Source organism: Haplochromis burtoni, unplaced genomic scaffold, assembly GCF_018398535.1.
Source record: "Haplochromis burtoni strain Fernald_Lab_line unplaced genomic scaffold, NCSU_Asbu1 Contig_235, whole genome shotgun sequence".
NCBI classification, from domain to species: domain Eukaryota; kingdom Metazoa; phylum Chordata; class Actinopteri; order Cichliformes; family Cichlidae; genus Haplochromis; species Haplochromis burtoni.
In genome coordinates, this window is record NW_024582596.1 from 296,401 (window position 1) to 320,667 (window position 24,267).

The 24,267-nt window shown below is 43.9% G+C and overlaps 3 protein-coding genes and 2 non-coding genes across 5 annotated transcripts; 4 read left to right on the forward strand and 1 right to left on the reverse strand.

Moving 5' to 3' along the window:
- Positions 1-495: 495 nt before the first annotated feature.
- Positions 496-2,465, reverse strand: snapin (SNAP associated protein). The gene is made up of 4 exons (XM_005937795.3): positions 2,269-2,465; positions 2,097-2,143; positions 1,906-2,024; positions 496-904 (listed from the first exon to the last, which is right to left on the reverse strand). The coding sequence occupies exons 1-4, from the start codon at positions 2,463-2,465 to the stop codon at positions 797-799; spliced, it is 471 nt and encodes a 156-aa protein (XP_005937857.1). The 3' UTR covers positions 496-796.
- A 108-nt stretch (positions 2,466-2,573) lies between these two features.
- On the forward strand, positions 2,574-14,288 carry chtopa (chromatin target of PRMT1a). The gene is made up of 13 exons (XM_005937796.3): positions 2,574-2,712; positions 3,215-3,304; positions 4,339-4,489; positions 6,571-6,745; positions 6,904-7,047; positions 7,680-9,600; positions 10,987-11,040; positions 11,586-11,615; positions 11,791-11,835; positions 12,306-12,363; positions 12,524-12,668; positions 13,574-13,621; positions 14,172-14,288. The coding sequence occupies exons 2-6, from the start codon at positions 3,240-3,242 to the stop codon at positions 7,868-7,870; spliced, it is 726 nt and encodes a 241-aa protein (XP_005937858.1). The 5' UTR covers positions 2,574-2,712; positions 3,215-3,239; the 3' UTR covers positions 7,871-9,600; positions 10,987-11,040; positions 11,586-11,615; positions 11,791-11,835; positions 12,306-12,363; positions 12,524-12,668; positions 13,574-13,621; positions 14,172-14,288.
- LOC121815519 lies at positions 12,006-12,143 on the forward strand. The gene has a single exon (XR_006055159.1). It is a non-coding gene; the product is annotated as a small nucleolar RNA SNORA8 (small nucleolar RNA).
- LOC121815520 lies at positions 12,722-12,852 on the forward strand. Its single transcript, XR_006055160.1, has one exon. It is a non-coding gene; the product is annotated as a small nucleolar RNA SNORA18 (small nucleolar RNA).
- A 2,056-nt stretch (positions 14,289-16,344) lies between the features above and the next one.
- On the forward strand, positions 16,345-19,125 carry txnipa (thioredoxin interacting protein a). Its single transcript, XM_005937794.3, has 6 exons — positions 16,345-16,752; positions 16,906-16,981; positions 17,085-17,232; positions 17,322-17,681; positions 17,761-18,063; positions 18,151-19,125. The coding sequence occupies exons 1-6, from the start codon at positions 16,497-16,499 to the stop codon at positions 18,196-18,198; spliced, it is 1,191 nt and encodes a 396-aa protein (XP_005937856.1). The 5' UTR covers positions 16,345-16,496; the 3' UTR covers positions 18,199-19,125.
- The last annotated feature ends 5,142 nt before the right edge of the window (positions 19,126-24,267 follow it).

Sequence of the window (24,267 nt, forward strand, 5' to 3'; positions counted from 1 at the left end):
TCAAGGACACATCTAAAACCTGCAGGACACCGGCCCTCGAGGCCTGGAGTTCGACACCTGTGTCCTAAACCCTTCATCCAATTTGGATGAAGATCGTCTCAAATGAAAGCTGCGGGTCTACACATTATGTCAGTGTCCATTATATAACTATAATTGGAATATGTTTCAGTAAACGGGTAAAAGAAAAAAAGAAAGAAAACAACAGCAACTTGCGTCAGTGTCCAAATATATAAGGCCCTAACTCTGTGGTCTGCCACTGGGCTGCTGAGTTACTGGGGTTTCCAACACTTCCACTTTTCACACCAGTGAATACCACTTCCAGTTGATTGTGTATCATCGTGGAGTAAAGATTCACCGACAGTGGCATCTTGTACACTTCCACACTGCCATACAGTGAATGACCCATTCTTTCACAAATGTTTGTGAGGGCAGGTTGCAAAGCCAGTGATTGATTTCACACACCTGTGGCAATAAAAACATCAAAAGATGAAGAGCTGTGGCTCCTATAGTTTTGTCCACATAGTGTATCTATTTATTGAGTGCATTAGAATTATTACATAAATATCTCCACTGTGCAAGCCCGTACTCTGAAGTTGCCAAATGGTAAGAAGACAGCAGCTTTTTCACTGTGACAAAAGCAGAACATCAGCAAGGTATTAAACAAAAAGACAAGCAAATGTCAAAGGAAGACCGGCCCCTCCTGGTTTTTAGCTTCCTATAATCACAATCATCCTTTCCTGCTGATCAAAATAGCTCACAGTATTTACTGTGTGGAGCAGGAGGTTCAAGGTGAGGTTCATGGTTTACTAGGTGAGCGGGAAGCGAAGACGCCCGATGTCTCCAGTATTGTCTTCCTCCGCGCCGTCTCTTTGGCCACGTTGTGGTTGAGCCGCCTCAGACGTTCCTGGACAAAGAAAGCTCAGGTTGTGTAATGTTTCTATATTGTTTTCACACCATTTTCAGGTAACTTGAATAGTTAGTATATCTGTGGTCGCCATGGAAATCGGAATTACAAGTCTCGTCATACAGTATTTGTAGTGTTGGTGATCGTAGCAATATTATTAGTAGCAGTAATTATTATTTACTATAGTGGAAGTTTGTGCCAAATCACAAAAAACATAAAGTGAAGAACTTCTTCATTTCTTGCTGTGCAAACGTTTTAAAGCAGCTTTAACTCTTTGTGGAGTTGTGTGTCCAGCTATAAACCCAACATTCAACTTCCTTTTAACTCAGCTCGAATCTCCTAAAGATAAATATCTGAGTCTAGAGCTGCTAAACGCTCCACTGTGTTCACTTGCTACTTTATAAGGCTGAGATTCTACTTGTTTGCAGACGTGTACACCAGTAAACATCAGGACCAGGCAACTCGTTCTTACTATACTCATTTTTCTTAAAAGTCAAACTAATCTGCCCTGAGCGTGTGTGCACTGCAGAGTCTGCCCAGACAATTATAATGGAGTAAAACAATTATTTGCTCCATTTGTTGCATATTTGTCACACTTGAATGTTTCATAGTATTAAACAAATGTAAATATTTTGCAAAGATAACCTGATAGATACATGATGATTTCAGAACAAACTGAAGGGCACACAGACGTTCACAGGGAGCTCTGGATTCACCCAAAGATGATGGAAATGACGCAGACAGCCTGCAGTTACAGCTGTGCGTGAACATGTGGATGAAGTCCGGCAGTGTTAGGAGAATCAAATCCATAGTTACTCTACGTCACATGTTCCACTCAGGTCACACACGTGATGCCCACTCACTGTACCTCCCTTACAGCGGCCCAATATTACATTATGCTAATTTCCTGCCTAATGTCTGATGTGACGAAGGCTGATCGTAGGCATGCTGACGGGCAGAACGTGATACAGAAGAAGATCAGCTACAGACTGGTCACTGACCTGAGCGTTCTGCAGGATGTTGTTTACTAGCACAACTCTACGCCTCGCATTCAGCAACTTCTTTACATATGGGTCCAGGTCCAGAGCCACCTTCTGATGTTCGTTTATCCTGCATAACTCTGAAAAACCGCACACAGCACGTTACTTATGAATCTTTTATAGCTGATGCTATATTTGAAGCAGGACCTTACCTGTGGCCAGACCGTCTATATGTTCTCTTAATTCCACTTGGCTTTTTCTGTAAAGAAACGTGAGTCACGTGAGTCCAGACACAACTGAACAACAAAACAATCAGTTTGACGGGGAAAGTCAGCTGACTGTCAACAAGCTGGCGCGGTCTAATCTAACGAGGACGCGAGTTACCTGACCGAGTTCACATGCAGGTCGAGCTGCTGTATCGCTGGTCTCAGGAGGTCGAGCAAACCCTCGGCAACAGCATCGTTACCAGAAGAACCTTCGACTAAAGCTGTAGCTGCCATTTTACTGAACCAGCGCGAGCGGACAGGAAGTCGTGCCCTTGTGACGTCAGCGTCACAAGAACCTCTCCATTTTCTTCCCATCAGTAGCCAGGAGCACCATTTTAGGCTTTCGGATCGCGAAGGAGTCTCGATTTCCGCGTTATTACAATATTCCTGGGAGAGTTTGATATAGGGTCAAAGCGCTGTTTCAAGCCGCGCGTGCGTGGGGAGCTAGTATATGGTCAGTTGTATTTAAACAGGATACACGGACACCTATACGAAGCCGCCGTGCTGCTAAAGCTAACCTTAGCTAGCTTTGAGGCATTTCTCTACCAACGCAGAATCCGCTGTAAGTATGAGACGAAGTTGTTGTTCGTCGATAAACGACATGCTAGCGAAGACGAGGCGGAATCGTTACTCCGTGTTCTTGTCTCTGCAGTTTGTTGTAACCGGATGGACGCTCGCTAAACATTACATTTTTCCACCGGACGTGATCGACAATTGGGTTAAAATTAAAACGTTCTCTTAAAGAATCGATCCCTTTTGTTGCTGGTGACACAGAAAAGAGCTTAAAGAAGTTGAAAACTTTGCTAAGTCAACCAAACTGGCGGTGGTCTGAAGTGTAGCTTGGGTGGGAGGGGGTCGTGGGTTCCTCCTACAGGGAGGATTTGTGTGACACTGTGTGTAGTCCTCAAAATAATCTCTGTTAAACACGTGTGTAACAGCTGATGTTAATTACAGCAAATTCCTTGCAACAGTGACTTAAAAGTGGTAATTTAACTTCTAGTAGTAGTGCGTACATTATGTGTAAAAGAGAGGGAGGTGAAACACATTCTCTTTTCTGTTTCCAGGACTCTACAATCAAAGTCTTTCAAAATGAGTGCGGCTGCCTCCCAAAAAGTTGTCCTGAAAAGCACCACCAAAGTGTCCCTAAATGAGCGGTGAGAGGCTACGCACCCTGTCAGAAATTAGTCACCTGCTGCCAGCCTTGGCTTGTGCAGGTTCTGATACTCTGCGGAACCTACTGTTGGGACCAAACCTGATATGGATGCAGCTCTGGCTGTTCCCCGTGTGTGCGCTGCTCATTCAACTCTGCTGGCCCTGTCCTTGTTTGTGTTACATGTAAATGAAGTGTGGGGCAGGAGGGGCTTGCCCAGGCCAAATGTTTTGTGTGAGCAGCACGCACATGTAGACGAGGGGTGACTGTAGCGGTCGTGGTTGGTAACACATACGCAGAACCAGACCACCATCCTGTAAATGCCTCGGCACGCTGGCTCCCTGTTTAAACAGCACTGTATACGTCATGTATACACCATTAAATGGGACAGGAGAGCTAAAGCTAAGTCAGTGAGATGGGGCATCTCGTCTTTTCTGCCTCTCATCTTTTTCTCTCTCAGACCAGTAAAAGTGAAGCTTTTTATCTCCTCGTGTTCTATCATCTTTCTTCTTCTTCTTTCTCCTTTCCCTGCTCAGAGTACTCAGTCCTAGCTTGGACGTGACAAGGGACTACCCCTTCCCCCCAGTTCCCTAGTTCCTGACCACTTGGTGGTTTAAATAAAGTCACGGTCCATCCTGTAAGTGGCTGGGTGCCAAAGCACACCTCATGCCCTGGCCTCTGCTGCTGCGACATGATGACATCCCCGCAGTGTCAGCTGGAGGCTCGTAAGTGGCAATTGTGGCTCTTCTTCTGAAACTTTCTCTCTCCTTCTGTCCTGAAGTCTTCTTTCAACTGTTTTTTCTCCTTGTGTTAATTTTGCAACACAGGCTAAAGTCAAGTGTAAGTAACTCTGGAATATCATATGATTGAGAGAGAAAATAAGTGCCAACAAGTGGAACAAAGTCTAACATGACTAAAGAGCTGCCACGATCGTCCATATGAGAAATGACATGATGTGGAACCCTGCTTCCTCCTCCTCTGTATATCCCCTGTCCCCTTCTTTTACTTCCTCCTTCTTTTTCCCTCCCACCTCTAAAGCTTCACTAACATGCTGAAGAACAAGCAACCCACTGCGGTAAGCATTCGAGCCACCATGCAACAGCAGCATTTGGCTAGCGCCCGCAATCGTCGGCTGGCCCAGCAGATGGAGAACCGGCCTTCGGTGCAAGCCGCTCTGAATCACAAGCAGGTGAGCGCGACGCTCAGGTGAAATTGGTGTCCGTGGCACTGTTGGTTCCATCTCAATATGTTTAACCCGAATTAAGGCTACGTCCACACGTACACAGCTTCTTCTGTGCGTTGGGCCTTTCATCCACACGTGCACGGCTTTTTGCATCACTGAAAACAGATTTTTAAAAACTGTTTATGTGTGGACTCAACACCAAGGGTGTGCACCTTTTCTTGCATCACACGTTATTTTCCATGCGATGAACAAAATATTGTTGCTGTTAATCTGTAGCTTTTACATGCTTTCATATACAAATACAGTTTAGAAAGACATCTTTGTTTACGCTTTCCCTCCCAGGCTGCTCGACTTCTGATTGGCTAACATTTCTACACAGTTAGGATTATAGACAGGGCTGCACATAAGTGGTCTGCAGGTGCGCATTCGCTGTCAAAATAAAAGATGCGCACCAGATAAGAAGTTGCAACGCGCGTTTGCGTACATAAGATTTTCTGGAGGAGGACAGACATTTGTTTAGAACTCTTAAAGATGTCGAAGAAGCTCCTTTAAGCAATTACTGTGATGTTCCTCCACCTCCAAAGAAATATCAGAAGGAGTCCGAAGAAACACGTATTCTCGTAAGTGGTTGCAGGAGGTGAGCTGGCTTCAAACAAATGATGAACGCACAGAGATGTGGTGCAGAATGTGCCGTGAAATTCTCACTCTAGCGGACAAAAACAGCTTTTTATATGGACGCAAACGCGCGCTGTAATTTCTTATCTGGTGCGCGTCTTTCATTTTGACAGCGCATGCACACCTGCGGACCACTTATGTGCAGCCCTGATTATATCGCCACCTGTTGCTTTGGGTCGTTTTTGAAAGCTATTCAATTTGTTTTTTGCATATAAATGTGGACGGGATTTTTTTATTTAAACGGAAAATCTCAGTTTACAAAAACACCTGTGTCCATGTGGACGTGGCCTGAGTGTGTGAGTAGAGAAGGAAATCAGTCACCCGTGGTTCTCTGATGCTGCTGTTCACCACAGCAGTGGGTAAATAAAGAGCACAACCGAAGCTGAACTGCATCTATGGTCCAGTCAGAATCTGTGATCTTGAATATTTTGGATCCATCCAGTCCTCCAGCTGGTCTCTGACCTGGTCAGTCTGTGGACAAAGTGTGATGTGAAATTAAAAAAAAAAGATTACCTGGAGCCTGCAGACATCAAACCACAGTGTCAGCAGTGATGCTGAGGGATGGTATCAGGTTTTATAGGAAAACACCTGGATTTTTCCATTTTTATATTAACAATGACGTAAAAGCGATCGTGCCAAAACGATTTATTATTGCAGCCATTCCCCAAACCTTGGACTGCCACAGCCCAGTTTGAAATGTGAAAAGCTTCTGCTGCTCACAGCTCTGATCAGTGTTTGACAATTAGGCATTTCTTTTGAGTTTCGGGTGACTTAATTCTCCACACGCTGCTCTGATTTCCAAATGTTCTTTCCAAATAACGGGGATTGAAAAATGGGTCGGAAGACGATCATCCCCTGGGCTTGTTTCAGTTTTCATGGCAACCTTAAACTGACTGCAGAGTCCAAGTTAAAATGTCCTTTTTGACAGAAATGTTCAAAGCCCTTTGATTTTGGAACAACTCCTGTACAAGTATAAGACCTTTTAAAATGATGTAGTCTATAATAACAAGTTCCTGGCTCTTTCAAAATTAAAATCAAAGGAAGAATCCAGCTAAGGTACCGACAGCATTTTAGATTTGATTTCTTATTTGTTAACGTTTGTGATTGGAGTCGACTGCAGCGTTTGTGCAGAGTGTGAGAGTCCTGGGTGAAACGTGTGCATGCACACAGAGCAGCATGATTGCATCCTTCATCGCAGCTCTGTGGCAGCACGTGAAATCCAGCCTGCCCAGCACCTGTAGGTCACGCTGGCCTCGTTCAGTAAAGACTTGCTGTGAGTCTGAGCCGCAGGTCATTACGAGGCTCCTGTTACTGCCATGTGCAAGATGACATTTCCTGAGGATTCAGCTTACTGATTTTAATTTTGTCATAATTGCTTTTGTAATGTAGCATTTGTAATTAACATGTGTCAGAGCCTAAAGCAGCGACTGGGGAAGAGCAACATCCAAGCCCGGCTGGGTCGGCCTGTTGGGGCTCTGATGCGTGGAGGACCTCCAGGAGGCAGAGGAGGAATGCGCGGGATGAACAGAGGAGGTCTTCGGGGACGAGGCAGAGGAGGCGTAATGAGGGGAGCTCTGTCCCTGAGAGGTATGTATCAACAAACATCGCTGTCTGCCTGGATTCTAATGGCATCCTTTAAGCTGTGAACATACTGGAAGTGATTTGCAGGAGACTGTATTTGACTGTCGCTTCGTTTTTAAGTCTTGCTTCGTGCTCCTACTGAGTGTTGGCTTTGCATTACACAGGGAAGCGAGTTTCTACAGGTGGGCCCATGCGAGGCCGTGGTTCTGCCGGTCGTATGGCGATGCGTAGAGGAGGCCGCCAGCGTGGTGCAGGTGTTGGAAGAGGAGGAGCTCTGTCCCGAGGAGCAGCTCGAGGAATGCCCAGAGGTCAGGGGCTTATTGTTATTTAATTCAGCTTATTTGTGTAGCACCAGTGAACTGTCATTTTTAATATCTATTCAAAACTGTTTTATTCATACAGTGCAAGTCACAGCAGCGCTCGCCTCAAAGTGCTTCATGTTACGGTAGAGACGCTGACACAGGACAACAAAAAGTGATAACTAATGACTAAATGTAGAGTGGGGTGAATGCTGTAGCTGGATAAAGGTGCATAAAGTGCATCATGGGAAGCTCCTGGCAGCCTAGGCCTATTGTAGAGTAACTAAGGAAGGATTCAGGGTCACCTGATCCAGCCTTAACTATATGCTTTATTAAAAAGGAAAGGTTTGAGCCTAATCTTAAAAAGGACAGAGGGTGTCTGTCTCCTGGATCCAGACTGGGAGCTCTTCCACAGAAGCTGAAGGCTCGGCCTCCCATTTAAACTTCAATTATCTGATGAGCTACAAGTGAAGCAGCAGATTGGGAGCGAGGTGCTCTGTTGGGGTGATGCGGTTCTTTGAGGGCTCTAAGATAAGATTATTGAAGACTTTGTGAGGGGGACTTTAAATTCAGAGCCAACAAAACATTTGCTCTTCAGTTTAACAAACTCCTGAAGATTTCTGCTCTGTGTTGCTTGACAGGTCGCGGGGGGCTGCGTGGACGTGGCGGTTTTGCTGGGCGACGTGGACGTGGCCGAGGTGTCGGTAGACCGGCTGTTACTCGCGAGCAGCTGGACAACCAGCTGGATGCCTACATGTCAAAGACTAAGGGACATTTGGACGCAGAACTGGATGCCTACATGGCCCAGGCAGACCCTGACTCTATGGAGTAAAGGACTGTGGACTGAGCACACAGAGGCGCTGAAGTTGGACGAACAGTGTAGTGTTGATGTGCTGAGAAATGATTGTTAATTTAGCTGAAAGTGATGACACTTTAGGTGGCACCCAGTAGCGGTCTAAACAATATTGTGTGGGTCACTGCTCGGTTGTGCATCGACCCGCTCGTTCAGAGCCCTTTTAATCCTGGAGGGACTTCTTATGCATTAACAAACCCTGCTGTTTCTAGACTTCTGTGTCCAAGACGGGTTTTTTCCGTTGTCATTTTTTTTATTTATTTTTTTTTCTCCAAAGGGACAAACTGTCAAAATTTTACATTTGTTGAAAGCAGTTTTTAAATGTGCTTTTCTTTTAAACATTTGCCTGCTCGAATCGTGGGAATTCAGAAGTTTTAAGCATCACTTTGTTTGCCGTTTGATGACAGTGAAATGTTCTAGGTGAAATTTGAATTAAAGTGGAAACTATTTCCTTAATTGTGTCAAATGTCTGAGTTTTAAATGTGCATTCACATCCAAGAGCTGGCTGTCTTTGAATGGTGTTTTTGTAGGAGGGGGGGTTGATGCTTTCACTTCTGCTGTTTTCACAAAGTAACTTTGAGGATGCCATGTTCATTTTGGGCCGAAGATGGCTTTGTTGCACCAACAGAATAGTTCTCATGAGTCTGTGGGGTATCTAATGAAGTCAGAGGACTTAGTGCCACAAAAAATAAACAACTTTTGGAAAAACCTTGTTTGTTTTTTTGTTTTTTAATGAAACTGAATTATTCCCAAGTCTTTCACTTTGCCCTCTTTGAGGTTTTTTTTGTAAAAAGAAAACTACAGTGAGTTTCTGGAGTTTGGAGGCTCAGCATTTCTCTCAGCTTGTACTTGGGTGCAGTCTTTGATCTGAATAGTTTGTTGTGACTTGATTGGATTTTAGAATCTTATTTCTTCATTGTTCAGCTGTGTTTGGTTAATTTTCTGCGATGAATTTTAATGTAGTTCCTGTTTTGTTTAGAAATCGTTCGTGTGTCAACACAAAATGTTAGCAGTTTAAGTATGCTTGTAGGTAACATTCACAAAGGTAGCATGGTTTGGCACTTAATTTTACCGGTCAGAGTATTTTTCTAGCTAATATTCATAAAAGTAGGACAATTTGCTACTGAATTTCGTGTTGTGCGCATGCGCAGAAACAACGGGTAGGATGGATTACCAGAACACCGGATCAATCCAAAGATTGATAATGCTGATACCACATTGGTATCAGATGGTTGCATAATGCGATCAGTATTTAAATTTGCATTTAGTACTGTTGCTGCTTCATCCGAAAGTGGACGTCTCTGTGCTAAAAGCACTTGTCACGTGTCTTGCATATTTTGTTGCCAAGCCCTCAAATGAATGAGGCTGAGCAGACGCGTCACGCATGTAGAACGCAGTGAGTGATGGCAGACACAAAGGAGCATCCCGTGGAGACACAAACACTAGAAACTTTGCAGGAAGGCTATTTGCTATTGTGACACCAATTTATACAAACAAGAACACTCGCGATAAACACAGCTGCTTTGTACATTAATAGTATGGGCTCTTGCTATCAGCGACGCTGGAACTGTATTTGCTTAGCATCGGATCTGCAGCGTCGCGTGAGTAGGTGTCGAAAACCGGTTTCGAGTGACGTAACACTTGCTATAAAGGGCTTTGCGCCGGGTCTCGAGTTCCTTTCTCTGCGGTCCGTCATGCGAGGACGAGAGGTAAGCCGAACTGAGCGGGTTGGTTAGTTATGTCCTCTGTGTGTATATAGATATGTGGTTGCATACGTTTTATTATTTAAAACTTAAATGCGATGCTCTTAAACCTCTGTGGACATAGCTAACATCTAGCTTGGCGCTAAAACTGTACGCGTTTTTTAGTATACAAGCTTCCAACAATGCGCCAATTTATTTTTAAAAACGACAAAAAATAAACCGTCGACTGGTTTTCCTCTGGTTAGAATCACGTTTCACCGCACAGAATCACAAAGTCAGGACAGTCCTTACTCTGATTTGCTCGAACCCGGTGTTAACACAGGGTGTTAACTTCGGTACTCCCGGAGAGCCTGGTTAGCTTTCTGCGGGGAGTACGACCCGACCTACGCACGTGGAAGGCGCCGTGGCCGGCGTGTATGTTAGTGTGGGGTGCCCGAGGAATATCTGGCCGAGCAGAGAGGGCACTTCTGCTGCCCGCTCCACTCCGAGGCCTGTCCGTCAACCTGCAGTGCGCGCTGTTGTCGGAGGGAGGCAGTGTGCCGGGTGTGTTACAGCGTGTCTGTGAGCCAGCCGCGACAGAGCGAAGCTGTAATAGAAAAGCTGAGGTGAAACAAAGAGTTAAAAATGATGAAAAGCGTCGCTGCAGCCGCTGTCTGTGCTTTTCCTGCTTTATATTTTGCGCTCTGGGTTTTTTCGTGGTTCTTTCGTACTCTGAGCTCTGCTATCGCTCCCTGCTCTGTTCCGGCTCACTTGTCAACCAATCAAAATTCGGCAGGCTCAAACGTCATCCGCTTCCAACGACGCGCAGTCAGGGTCTTGGAAATAATTGAATGTCTGTATTAAGTCCTCTAAAAGTCCTGTGAAGACCAACGTGGGCTGCATGTGGCCCACGACGTAAAATGAGTGTGAAAGCCGTCCTTTAGAAGTTTCCAGAAGTGCAACGTATAAATGTAGAGACAAGACTGTTTCTGGTAACCTGTAGGCAAAAACTATTGTACATCGATGCATTATTATCATAGCAAGTGTTAACAAGGCAAACCTGCCTTATTGATATATCTAAGCTTGTATTACCATGGAGACGGTGCTGTTAATTAAGAAACCAGAGCATTAAGAGCAGTGCACCTCTTGCCGTTTGAAAGAATGCAGCTTGGGTGTTATGAACTGAATCGTATGCATATTTTTATATGGTATCTGCCCACAATGCCACAGTGCAATCACCCGCTGGGGTTTTCCTGCACTGTGGACTAATCCCTGGGCTACAGTGGCTATAGAACATCAGGTTTTGCTTTCACCTCTGCATCATTGGTTGCTTAGTGGTGACAATGAGCCCTGACACACTCGACATACAAGTTTGCATCTCCTCCCATTTAACACAAACTTCTCGTTTTGCAGGATGTGATGGGGAGCAGTGGCTCTACAGTTCTTGCTGCTGCGATGGTGCATGTGGTCAGTTGTATTTAATGTTTGTTTCAACAAAACTGTAATGGCTAATTTTTGTCTGGTTGCAACGCTCATAGGTCAACTTGCCTGTCAGCCTCAGCTAAAGCACTATTAAAGATTTGTTAATCCAAGCAACAAAGCAGAAGATAAACAGTGGATGTTTTCACTTCAACAACAGAAATGGGCTTTAGAGTCCAACCATAATCTGCTTGGCTGTGGTGCCTCAGCTAAATATCCATTTCTTCCTGTATTTTTAAAAAAAACAAAAACTTGCTTTAGCAGTGGTGAAGCACCAAAATGAATATGACACACTACTTTCACGCATGACTGTTGATTAGCACAGTATGAGCTCTGGTTCTGTCAAGTGGGCCATAAAGCTTATGCAGTGCAAAGAGCAATATATTCTCTTGCAACCCACTGCTGCAGACTTTCCGCAGCAGTGTTACTAATGAGGACTAACATCTGTTGGTGACCTCGCGTGTTCTGTAAACTGACCTGAAATTTCAGTTTGAAAACTTGTTAAAACGAGAAACTGTACCGTTTCCCTGCAGGTGTCGCAGACGACGCTTCAGTCCAACTCGGTAAGTCGTGCTTGAGGACTAATGTGCTGTAGACCAAGTAATGATGATTGGCTTAATATGTTCAACTGCTCTGAAGTGTGAGTGACAGCTGCCTCTCTGAACACCTGCTGCACTGTAACCACAAACTGAGTGTTGTTGAAGTCCCGCTGACCTCCATCCTACCTCCTTCTGGCAGGTTTTCCTCCTGACCTGACTTTCTGCACTGAGGCAGCAGTGAACGGTACGTCGCGTTTCTGCATCCATATCACTCCCACGATGTAAATGTCCACCACAGTGAAAACCAGACTGACACATGATTGCAATCAGTGAATCAAGATGTGCAAAAGGAAAAACAAGATCCATTAGAATGAATGTTAATCTCAAGGAGAAGTGAATTGGAGCCACAATGGCAGCACTGTGTGGTATCTGCAGCCAGCTGCTTCGTTAGCTGGTTTGTTCAAAAGTCAGTGCAAGATGAACTCAACAAATGGCATCGTTGGTCTCCCGACTGCTTGTGTTTGGAGTCCTGGTAAACATGTTGATACACACTGCATTACTCGTGGATCCGTACTCGTCAAAGCTGTTTTTGTTTTTTTCCTGCAACTTAATTTTTGTTGCTGATCTGAAAATGAATTGCTTTTGTAATCAGCCATGGTGTTTGTCCCAGTAACCCTGCATCAACTGCTGAGCTCACTGTTAACCTTTTTCCAGGTTTCTGCTGCCACAACTGATCATGTCCTGATCCAAGGTTTCAACTGCAGTAATGAAGGTGAGGATTGGCCCAAAGGACAAAAGGGGCTGGAGCCTTGGTCCTTCCTTACTAATGTCTGTGGAAATGTGTTTTTGCACAGAGTAAGAACAAGTGCATATGCAGATTGTCTTGTTTCTAACGCTGTTTATCTTGTGTAATTAAAATAATTTTCTATCAGCAGGTTGTGCCAAAATGTTGCTGCCACACCTCATTCCCCTGTAAGTGTCAACATGTTTCCCACGAGGTGCAAGTGACAAACCCTCTATGGTTAGGAGGAAGCAGCAGACTGTCCAACTGAAGACGCTGAAATAAATCAAGTTCAAGTAAGAAATTGACTGATGCTTGATGTAGTCATATCATTTATGCTCCGTAGTATGCTGAGGTCTATCCCGACAGACCTTTCTCTGTAGGGCCGTGTCGTTGGAAATGCCTCACAAAGTAAATCTGTTTCGCTTTACCCACATGTTCACTGCCATGAACGTTGTGAGATACTGATGCAGAACAAGTGTCTGTCAAATATTACCAACTGCTCCATAGATTTTCTATTCTGTCATTGTTTACAAGTCTTATCAGTGGACTGTTTTCATATCACTGGTTAGGGTGGACCACACAGATAAACATGGATAGGAGTAATCGGTATAGTGTGAGTACCGTGAGGTTCTGTGCATACCACGAGCCTGCTTTAACAGAGTTTCTTTTTTTAACTTTAATATTTTTTTAGATGAATGATCTCTGAAAATCCCTGAACTCTATAAAACTCACAACATGAGGTTTTCAGCAACATTTGTAAATTTATAAAAAAAAAAGAGAGAGGGAGAGATCTGGAGCAAAGAGGCAGAGCAGTTACCGCGACGATGAGCTCAGGTGGCATGAAGGAATTCTTTCCGAGCATCAAAAACAGCAGCACTTGTTACTGTAATCAACATTAAAACTTCCTGTTCAACAAGCTCCAGTATGAGGAAAAGCCAGCTGCTCGCATGCAAAGTGACAGCAGTGAAAATGAAATGTGCAGGTGAACAATTAACTTTAGACTTGACAGTTAACTGAAGCCTGCAGCAAGCAGGCCTGGGTCTAAAGACGGTCTTCATTGGAGCATGTAAATGTCCACATGACAGGACACGCTCCAATAATTTAAACTCTCCATATTACTGTGAAGCACTTTGGTGTGCCTTCGGGTTTTTAAGTGTGCTATATAAATAAAATTGTATTGTAAACCCATGTGTTTCAGAATCTGAAGGCTGTCCTGCCTGCATGGAAAGGATTGCAGCTGATCGCTGTAAGTAGTGTTTGTGCGTCTGTGTGTCAAAGTGGTCATGAACCAAGGCTGTCAGGATTCTGTGTTCCTGTTTAGCTGTGGACATGACCAAAAAACAAGCCATCCCAGTGGGCTTCTCAAGTAACCAGCTTAGAAGAACCTGTTGGGAACATTTCCTGAGGGGTATATGAAAAAGCAAAATTCCAGGATTAGTGACATGCTGAGGCTTCACTTTCAGGAAGGTGTCGCTCAGTCACTTTGATTCAATAAAAATGTATTTCTATAAGGCCAGTTCACAGTAAAGGTGCTTTTAATGTAAAGAAAGAAGCTCCAGCAGAACCAGGCTCAGGGGGGTGGCAGTCGTCTCCTGTGACTGGTTTGGGGTGAGGGTAAACAATCATGATGTCGTTGCTATAACGACGCCCAGCCCATTGGGGCAGTAGTTGAGTGTAGTGACAAACTGTAGAGTCGAGCTAAGCAGCTGACATATCCAACACAATTGATGTCACTGACTTCACTTAGTGACGGTGCTGCAGTCATTCTGTGTCTGACATCTGTTCTTTCCTTTCAGCAGCGGATCAGTGATTCCTGAGAGGAGACGGTTCTCCAGGCTGACGCTGGCTTTGGAGGAAACGTGTTGTAACCTTTGCAAATGAGGATTTAATAAAGGATGTCTTGTTACAGCAAACCTCGACTTGGCACTTGTGTTTGGACCTTGTTTAAGTCTTTGGCTTGCAGAAACAAGATCAATGAATACTTGGTGGTAATACATTTTAAAGCTCCGTACTTCATGATGGTTTTGGGACATGGATGTCTGAGGGTTGATGTTTACACGTGTTCAGGTCTGATGGTTCCAGAACCTACTGAGGAACGTGGGGGGTTTTATTTTATCACTGACTATTTTTAAAGAAAAGATCAAGGTTTTATTTTTAAAATCTTGCCTTGTCATAGATTTAATTCCTGCGCTGTCCTATTAAACTTGAGACTAGCACTCACTGATACTGGGTGTTTGATCTTGATGCAGAGGGCGCTGGTATACTGTAGTAGCTTACTTTCTCCACTGGGAGGCAGCAGTACTCCATTAGCTTGAACAAGTACAACCTACAAAAAGTAGGTTGAAGTTCACAGAGCTCAGAACGGCTTCGTGCAGGAACCAGACACCATATCGACGTTCCTAAGAAAGCTGCTGGGAGTTCTGCAATACTAGGTTTAACCTAGAAATGGCTAGATTTCTCCATGGGCTGTCATGAAGCTGTTGGGACAGGCTATTTTAACATCTTCTAGACTAGTGCTGTCAAACATGAGGCCTGGAGTCCAGGAAAACCCCAACCCAGCCTGCTTGGCTAGGTTGGGGTTTTCCTGAGGCCATACATTTTCTTTAGTCTATACTTGTCTTCACAGGTTTTAGTTTTACTTTCTTTCTCATGAAAACCTCCCATGTGTCCACTAACAGTACACAAAGGTAACTACATTTTCGATTTGTTATTTTTGCACATGACTAATTACAGGTTAAGCTCAGAGTCATTCGCTTTCTTTCTTTTGCTACAGGATAAATGAGAAATGTTGAACCTGCTGCTCTTTGTCTTATGTTAAAAGATCTTATTGATTGCACGTGTAGTTGCACTCTTGCCACTGACTGAAATTAGTTTGACTCATCCATGTAAGGTAAGAGTATAAAATGAGCTTGACATCCCTGTTTTAGACCAAGACTCAGTATTATACTTCCCTTTTTAAATGCTTATATTGTACAAAACACTCCCTTATTTCCCTGAAGCTCATATAAAGGATATCCATCCAGTTTTAGCCCTCTGTTTAGTGTTGACCTCGAAACCTTGAGCGTTCGATTCATTCTTTAAAACAGCTACTGGACAAAAAAGGCTACAGTGAAACTGAAGATGTTCAAAAATTAAATATTTCAATAGGTTTATAATTTCATGTGCCTTATGTATTTTTGTTTTTGCGCGTGATTATAATCTGTTTCATTTATTCTACTTTATCAAAGTATTTGGTGATACTGTGAGCTTTCTTTTTTTTGCCTGTCCCGTTTGGCTCTTTTGCCATCAGAATTATTGCCTAAAGGCAAAGAAAGATACCCAACGGATTTACTTTACCAAATGGACCATCCCAGCCTTGCCGTAATGGTCCATTTGATTCACCTTTTATTATTTTATTTTTACTTGTTAAATACGGGACAGACTTTACTGGGGAAAAGAAAGAGGAGAAAGAAAAACAGCGGGGAAGAGGGACGGAGATAAAGGGCAAAAAACAAAAACCAACAAAATAAGCAGACAAAAAATACAAATATCAATCACCTGTTGAAAAAGAAAAAAGAGAAAACGAGCAGAAGAAAGAAAAGAGCAACATAATAAACAACATCGCGATGATCTATGTGAATATAACAGTAAATATTAAACAGCACGTAAGATCGACAGTGTGCTTTGAGGTAGGAGCTAAAACGGTGTCGTTTGTGATACTGTGAGCTTTCAAGTTTCCCCTACATGTGATACTGAATTGACTCATTGTCAGGCCAAGATTTACTATAGACTATAAATGCAATGTTCTCTCTGTGTACTTCCAGTTTCCTGTGCGCGCATCTGCTGAGCACGCTGTACATTCTCCCAGCCACGCGGTGTCCACGCGTTGTTTCGTTGCGCTGATTGGGCAGGGCTGACACAAACAAAGTTTTCTCCACCAATCAGAGCAGTGTGCACGCACTGAGCCATGCTGTTCATTCTGCCTCCTCGTGCCCCGCTCATAAAAACTGCCTCCTCCCTTTGTTTACAGCAAAGTGAATCGGTCGCTCGACGTGTTTGGATTATCGGTAGGGATTTCCAAGGGATTTATTTGTGAAGTTTCACGATTCAGCTCATTTTGTCCATTTTCGAGGTTGTCAATCATGGTGGCGATGACGAAGAAAGTTAAAATCTTTCAGATAATCTTTTCCGATCCCAGTAAGAGTTTTTACTGCGGCGGAGACACGGTGTCCGGCCGTGTCGAAGTGGAAGTCAGCGAAATGATGCGGGTGTCCGCGCTGAAGCTTCTGGGTCTGGGCTGCGCCAAGGTGGAGTACGCTAAAGGCAAGCAGCGGTGCCGACAGGAGGCCGAGTACCTCAGACATGAAACGGTCCTGCGGCTGCAAGACCAGCCCACAGGTACGGGAATGACCTTTATGCTGGATATCCTGGAATGTGTGTTCGACATTTACCGACTTAAAACATGTTTGTGGGTGTTGTAAGAATTGTCAGGGCAGCCGTGAAACCTGCTGTGCATGAATATTGCTGTAAACTGTTTACTTTCTTTTCCAGACTCTGACGGCTCCGTGGTGTTGAGACCTGGCAACAAGTACGAGTACACGTTTGGATTCGAGCTCCCTCAGCAAGGGTGAGGATGCGCTATGTGACGCATGCTTTTCCGTTATCTAAAGAGATGCAGTGTGCACCTCTCCACTGACTTACAAGTGATGGAGCAATAACGGTTCTTACAGGCAACTGGTGTCGTCATACAAGGGGAAGTTCGGCTACGTCCAGTACTGTGTCAAAGCCCTGATGGAGAGGCCGCAGCAGCCCGTGCTAGAGTGCAAGAAATGTTTCGAGGTGGAGGAGCCACTGGATGTCAACACCCCAGACCTGCTGGTGAGTTCACTAATGCCAGAACATAGTCAGTGTTTTTGTCATTGAAGCTTGGGACTGCATAACCGAACAGTCTTTCTGCTGCTCTTCAGTCTCCAGCAGGTGGCATGAAGGAGAAGAAAGTCACCTGCATGTTCATCCCTGACGGTCAGGTGTCACTGAATGCAAAAATTGACCGGCGTGGATTCTGTGAAGGCGAAGAGATCTGCATCAATGCGAAGTTTGAGAATACCTGCTCCCGCATTGTTGTGCCCAAGGCTGCCATCATAGCCAAACACACCTACCAGGCAAACGGCCGCACCAAGATCCTACGCCAGAAGCTGTCCTCGGTGCGTGGTAACCACATCATCTCTGGGATGTGCGACGCCTGGCAGGGAAAAACTATCAGGGTACCGAAGATCAAACCATCCATGCTGGGCTGCAACATCATCCGCGTGGAGTACGCTCTGATGGTGAGCCTTCAGTTTCTGAAAGTTTTGGTGTTTATCTCGTAAACATTGGTGTTAATAACTGTGTTTTTCTACATCATAGATTTACGTACACATTCCTGGTAGTGACAAGCTGATCCTGGAGTTGCCTTTGGTCATTGGGACTGCCGGTCTGGGCAGCCGCAGCAACAGTGTGAGCAGCCAGGGCAGTTCGGCCAGCACTGCCTCCCAGAGCTGGGTGTCTCTCAGGATGCCTTCTGAACCTCCGAGCTACTGCGACGTGACCCGGGACTGCCGCCTAGACCAGCCTCTCACACCTCTCCTTGATGACTTTGACGGCGATGACAGTCCCATCTTTATGAACGCACCAGCCTTCGAGTACCCAGCGCCGCCAGCCTACAGTGAGGTAAGCATCTCTGGTAACTTAAAAGTGTCCTGTTAGTAAGAAGTTGCGCTCCTTGAGATAACTAAAAGGAATTACGTGTTTTTTCAGGCGGAGGAGGAGTTCAACGGCAATGCTCGCATGCTGCCGGTCTGCTGAAGTCCACCAGTGGGAACCGTGGAACTGTGGTCCACCTGTTAAGGACCAAACTTGAAAACAGGCAGAAGGTCTAAACTCCAGAGGAGGTTGGATGGAGAAGTAAAGGCACGAGTGTGGAGGTGGACCGAAATGTTGGTCGTTTGTTACGTCAGCTGCCTTCAACCTGCTTCATCGCTTATGAGTCTTCCTGCTCGTGCTCCTCAGACCAGAGATGTTGAGGCCCGATGGCACAGTGATATGCTGCATTTCTGAATAAGCTGCCCTTTCCAGAGACTCTCCATTTACAGCCACTATGACTTTGTTACTGGGCCGAGCACTGGCCTGCTGTGGCACCGTGGCTTTTTCTCATTGCACTCCAAGCCTGTATTTTTACAGGACTACTCAAAAGGAAACATCCTTTTACCAGTCCACTCAGTTTGCATCGCTGTTACGAAATTGTTGGGAACACTGTTGCTTTTCAGAATCACAGCATGTAAATTTCTTCCTTAAATGTCAGTAGCGTTACCAGTGTTTGAAAAAAGTCCTTTATTCCTATATTGTTGCACTTTTTGAGCGCTTTTGACTCTCCTACTGCCCAGAAGACTCTGTTCAACTGAACAATGTTTTTGATGTGGAGATATGCAACTTCCAAATCACAGCTTGGTGACTGGTGCTAATTACTGCGAGTGCCGTCCATACCACACGCTCTCGATGGAACGCACTTTATCTGAGGATCCTTGTATCTGATCTGCAGTTGTCCCAGACAACATTTCATTTAAGAGTTCCACTTCTGTGAATTCACAACTTCTGTTCTTTCAGGGCGCAGGGAAATCACTGTTAATGACTCATTTGTGAGAAAATATGTTTGTAATACGCTCTTGATACGTGCAGATGTTTTTGTATGAAACCCTATGGGTTCTTTTTTTTTTATTAAAAACTATCCACTCACTTGTCTACCTCCTCCTTTTTTCTTTTTTTTTTCTGGTTGTCAGCTAAAAAATTTTAATCGCTGCAGGTTTTTGTTCCGCTTGCACAAACTCTTTGCGCAGCGAGCCGATGGAGAGGTCTTTAATCGCGTGTGCAGTTATATCTGCCCGTTTCTGTGAGGTCGGGGCGTGAGTAGATGACAACAGAAACAAAGATTAATACGATAAAGGCGTTTAGGTCAAAGAATGGTACTAATTTATATTTCTTTGTATTAAAATGTAATATGGACCTTTGTCATAGAAATGCTGGAATAGATTCCACACACTGTGGAATCTGACAGGGGAAATTAGTCAGTGGTTTATGTGACTTGCAGCAGTGTGGCTGAATCTATTTGGTTTCTCTTCCACAGCATGTCTTCATCCTGTCTTCCTTCTCTCACCCCAACCAATCACAGCAGATGGCCCCGCCCCTCCGTGAGCCTGGTTCTGCCGAGGTTTCTTCCTGTTAAAAGGGAGTTTTTCCTTCCCACTGTTGCCAAAGTGCTGCTCATAGGGGCTCATATGATTGTTGGGTTTTCTGTATGTATTATTGTAGGATCTACCGTACAATATAAAGCGTCTGGGGCGACGGTTGCTGTGATTTGGTGCTGTATAAATAAAACTGAATTGCATTGAAAATATTTTTCTTACACTTTTAAATGATGTTCTCCACTCTATACTACGTGCGTCAGTAGCCATTGCGAGCAACAGATAAGCAAAGTTTGTTTATCTAACAGTGCCTCTGACAGGCTCAGCTCATCTGCTGCTTCACAGCCAACCAATGGCAAACGACGAAAAGTCATGTTTAAGCTTCTCGGAGGCAGTGACATTTCCTCTGCTCTTTTCCTCTCCCTGGGAAATGACTACTGGAGTCTAATTGTTATTAAAAGTTCACAGCTTGACTTTCAGCCAAGTGACCTTCCCACATTTGGCAAACACTAATAAACACAGTTTGATATTAGAAATATGAAACTATGGATATAAAGTTCATAACAGGGAAACAAACCAGCAAGGGTGACCAGCAAAATGCTTTTAGGCTGCAAGAAGAACGACTTTATTAATATTTTAATATCATTATTAAAAACAATAAAACAGAAAGAAAACCATCAGGAAACACTTTTCACTGAAACTCGTATCAAACACACATTTCTTTTTCTTTTAAATTGGAAAACCTTTTGCGGACTAGACGTGTATCCAGCTTTTAGAACCTTTGCTGAAACTTTCCACCTTTTCTCAAAACACAACCCAGAGCAGTTTCACGAAACAAAGGACTGTTTTGGAACATCGAATCCAAACATACAGTCTAACCAGTGATCCGTGTCTCCACAGCCAGGTGGCTCATTCCCAATATCCCGTTTCATCTACACGTAGTAAGAAGGGTTTAAAAAAAGTTATTATGCTACAACAGTTTTTTCCACGTTACACCGGCCACACATGCTTCCTGTTACATTCTCGTTCATATGTATATTTTCTAAGTCTGTCTTTGCCAATGTATTTTAATTCAGGTGTTAATAGACATGTTTTATTAAAGAAACACATGATATATTTAACTTCATATGGTTTAGACTGAAAAAGAATTATAATGAAATTTAGTCCAATTTTTAAATGCATTTTATTTTGTCAATTTGTTACCTTTAAGCAAAATTCAATTCAAATCAATTCAATTCAATCTTTATTGGCAGACTTCATGTCCATAAAAACAAGACAAAAAACACACACATATACATATAATATGTTTTATAATATTATATGTTTTATTTTAATTAGTTAATTGGGCAGCCCGAGCACAAATGTAGGCGACTCGCCTCATATAGCTGCCAGCTGGTGGGGACTTACACCACCAGCGTTTAGTCGCCTACAGGCTTGAGATCTCCACCCCTGCCTCAGGTGACCTCACTGGGGCTAAAGTCTGGTAAATGGGCTGATTCTTACACAGCACCTTTCTACTTTCCCAGAGAACTCAAACATACAACATGCCTCAACATTCACATTCATTCGTACGAGCACTTGTTTTTTTCTATGCTTAAGTGCTTCCACACGGGACACCTTTAAATCCCTGAAAATGAGTAATTACTCAAGGACCTCAGCCATCCCAACAACAGACTGTTCTCTCTGCTGAGGTCAGGAAAGTGTTTCCGCTCCCTGAAGACCAACACAGAGAGACTGAGGAGGAGCTTCTTCCCGCAGGCGATACGGTCTCTCAATCACACCACCACACAGTACTGACCCACACATATGGTTCTTACACACACACTGGACTTTCTGGACTTTGTTTTTGCACAACACTGGTCACTATATTCTTCATTTCCGGTTAATACTTGTACAGCTGCTGTTATTGTGTATATATTTATTTATATTTCTTCATACATTCTTATATAGTTCTATATTGTGTATTTTGTTGTACAGTTATTTTATTTTCAACTTTAATTTATATATTTTATCTTATTCTCCCAGTTAAATTTACCCTTCATTCTAATTTGTGTTGTACAGTTATTTCATTTTTAACCTTAATTTATATTTTATTCCTTCCTAGTTAAATTTACCCTTTTTAATTTTTCATATTTATTTCCTATCTTATTCATAGCCTTTTCCTTTTTTGTTTTCTTTAGGTCACGAGCAGTTGTCCAAGCATTTCACTACATATCGTACTGTGTATGACTGTGTACGTGACAAATAAAATTTGAATTTGAATTTGAATTATCTGGGTCCAGGCTGTGGGTCGGTCTTTAAAGGCAGACATTGTGTTGTTACAAAAAAGGCCCCACTTATGAAGGTCATGAACACAGGAAACTAACTGGATTTCCCATGAGTATCATCTCAGGCCGACTGATTTTTCATACTTGGAACTCTTTTGATTCTGCAGTTTGGGAAACCCTGAAAGGTTTTAGGACCCAGAGGGTCAAAGTGAGGGCAGCAGGTGCTTTCTTCTGTCCTGGTTGGTTTTTGATGAAAGCACTATTTTAAGCTTGATTCTGAGATATGAGCTCTGAATCACACTTATAATAAAATCATATAAAGATTTGACCTCTTTATTCCAGACTCGTCCCTGGATGAGTTTTTAACTGGAAGTTTGTTTAGTAAGATAAACGCCTCAGTGTTACAGATTATTTCAAATGAGCCGACAGTGAGAAAGGCCGGGTGTGGCAGATTGGAAGAAGTTGATTTATTGACCGCTTACCAGCCCTACAGGAATTCTCTCCTGGAGTTAGATTCAGATTAAACAGTTCAGCTAAAAAACAAATTTCATCTGAACCAACTGGAGCCTGCAGTGCCTCAGACGCAGAGGCGGTGAGGACAGCAGGAAACTCATCGGGACTTCACTCCCTCCTATTAAGGTCTGCCTGACTTTGGATCCACACTTTTCACCGTCTGAGGTCCATCAAGGCGTTCCCGAGCAGTAGGGCAGCGAGCTGGGGGGGGGGGTTTCTAATGACTTCTTCAAAAACAGGCTCCTCCCATCTCGTCTCACTGAGGCTAACATTTGTCTTTAAGGCAAGAAGAGGAAGACGCCGACCCTGCAGGCCTGTTCCACCTCCACTGTCGTTCCAGTGCAGAGAGGCACAGACGGAGACTTTGCAACAACTTAATAACAACAATAAAGATTCGGGCTGGCAGTGCCGAACCCTCAGGAGATCCTTCATAGTCATAAAAATGAATAAAACTAATGATGATAAATCTCCAGACATTTGCATTGTGGCTCATTCTTGGGTTTCACTCTGAGAGATGAAGTAAGGCTGATGAGAAATGTTCTCATGTTCCAGGCATGTGTGTTTGCGGGCAGCTACACCATCATGTCATAACTCGGCGCACGCCTCGAGCCATCCCCAGACGCCAGCTGTGATTGGCTGAGAGGCCAGAGCACTTGCCCCCTGTCTGACTGAATAAAGGCTAGCATTCACGAGCTGCGTGTTCACACCCACCCACCAAGACACTCACAAAATACCAGTAGTACAAGTACACAGACACACCCGCCGGTTTTCAGCAGATCGCTGTCTATTTCCTCATCCGCCCATTTGTTCTCTCAGCGGAGGCGGTGATTCACCACAGGAAGTTCAGTTTGCTTACTGAGCGAGTCTAGTCATGAGTGGGACATCATGATACAGTTGCCTCAAATAAACACTGATTGCTGAGGCTCTTCCAAAAAAGCATTGAACTGTAAAACCGGCCTCTTTAAAGCCTCCATTTATGATGCCTTCAATCCAGTTAAGGGGGCATAAAAACATTATTTCTCAAAATGTGACCAGGTGCACGATGGCGACAGTACAAAGGTTAACAGGACAAGTCATTAGGCCTTCTTATTGTTTTAGACAGGTTCAAGCAGCTTCATCTTTTCCCAGTTTTTGATATGGAAGTGTGACAACAGAAGAAGAAGCTCTTAACTGAACAGAACTCGGCCTTTGTGAAGTCTGTTTCAGGAAAGGGAAATGTGCTTGTGCAAAGGCAGAGAAACAAAGAGAGAACTGACCACTAAAGGAGAAAAGTGGCTGAAAGACATTTCTTCACATAACAATTATTGCAGCGTCTGCCTTCCAGTATAAAGCCGCCTGGAGGCGACCGTGGTTGTGCTTTGCTGCTTTGCTGCTTTGCTGCTTTGCTGCTTTGCTGCTGCTGAACTGACACAAAAGTTGCTTCTCAGGAACTGGACGAGTTTCCTTCATTCTTTCTTTTCACAGTGTCAACCACAGGAGAAAAAAATCCTCTCTGTTTCCCCCAAAACTTGAGGACTGATTGGCTGAAGCCTGTTACTAAGTGTTCTGTGATTGGTTGGAGTCCTTGTTCATGCGTGGGGCATGCACACAGGGCATGTGGGCGTCTTCGGGAGGAATTTTGTTTTTCTCATGGCTCCTGGGCAGGACGGGGGGGACTTTCTGCTTCCTGCTGCTTGATCTGCTTTTAGTTTTGATATTTTAGTGGGTTTTTGCCAAACTTACTTTTAAATGGAAGCGAATAAATGTTGAAAATGTTACAGGTTGTTCCCTTTCAGGGAACTCTGTCTGTCAAAAAGTCACATGGGTTTAGTCAGCGGAGTCTTTAATATGGTGCAAGCACAGGTATGTAACTGTAAGTCACATGGTTAACCATGTATTCCTACAGTACTGTATTCTGCTTCATATCTGTGACCAGT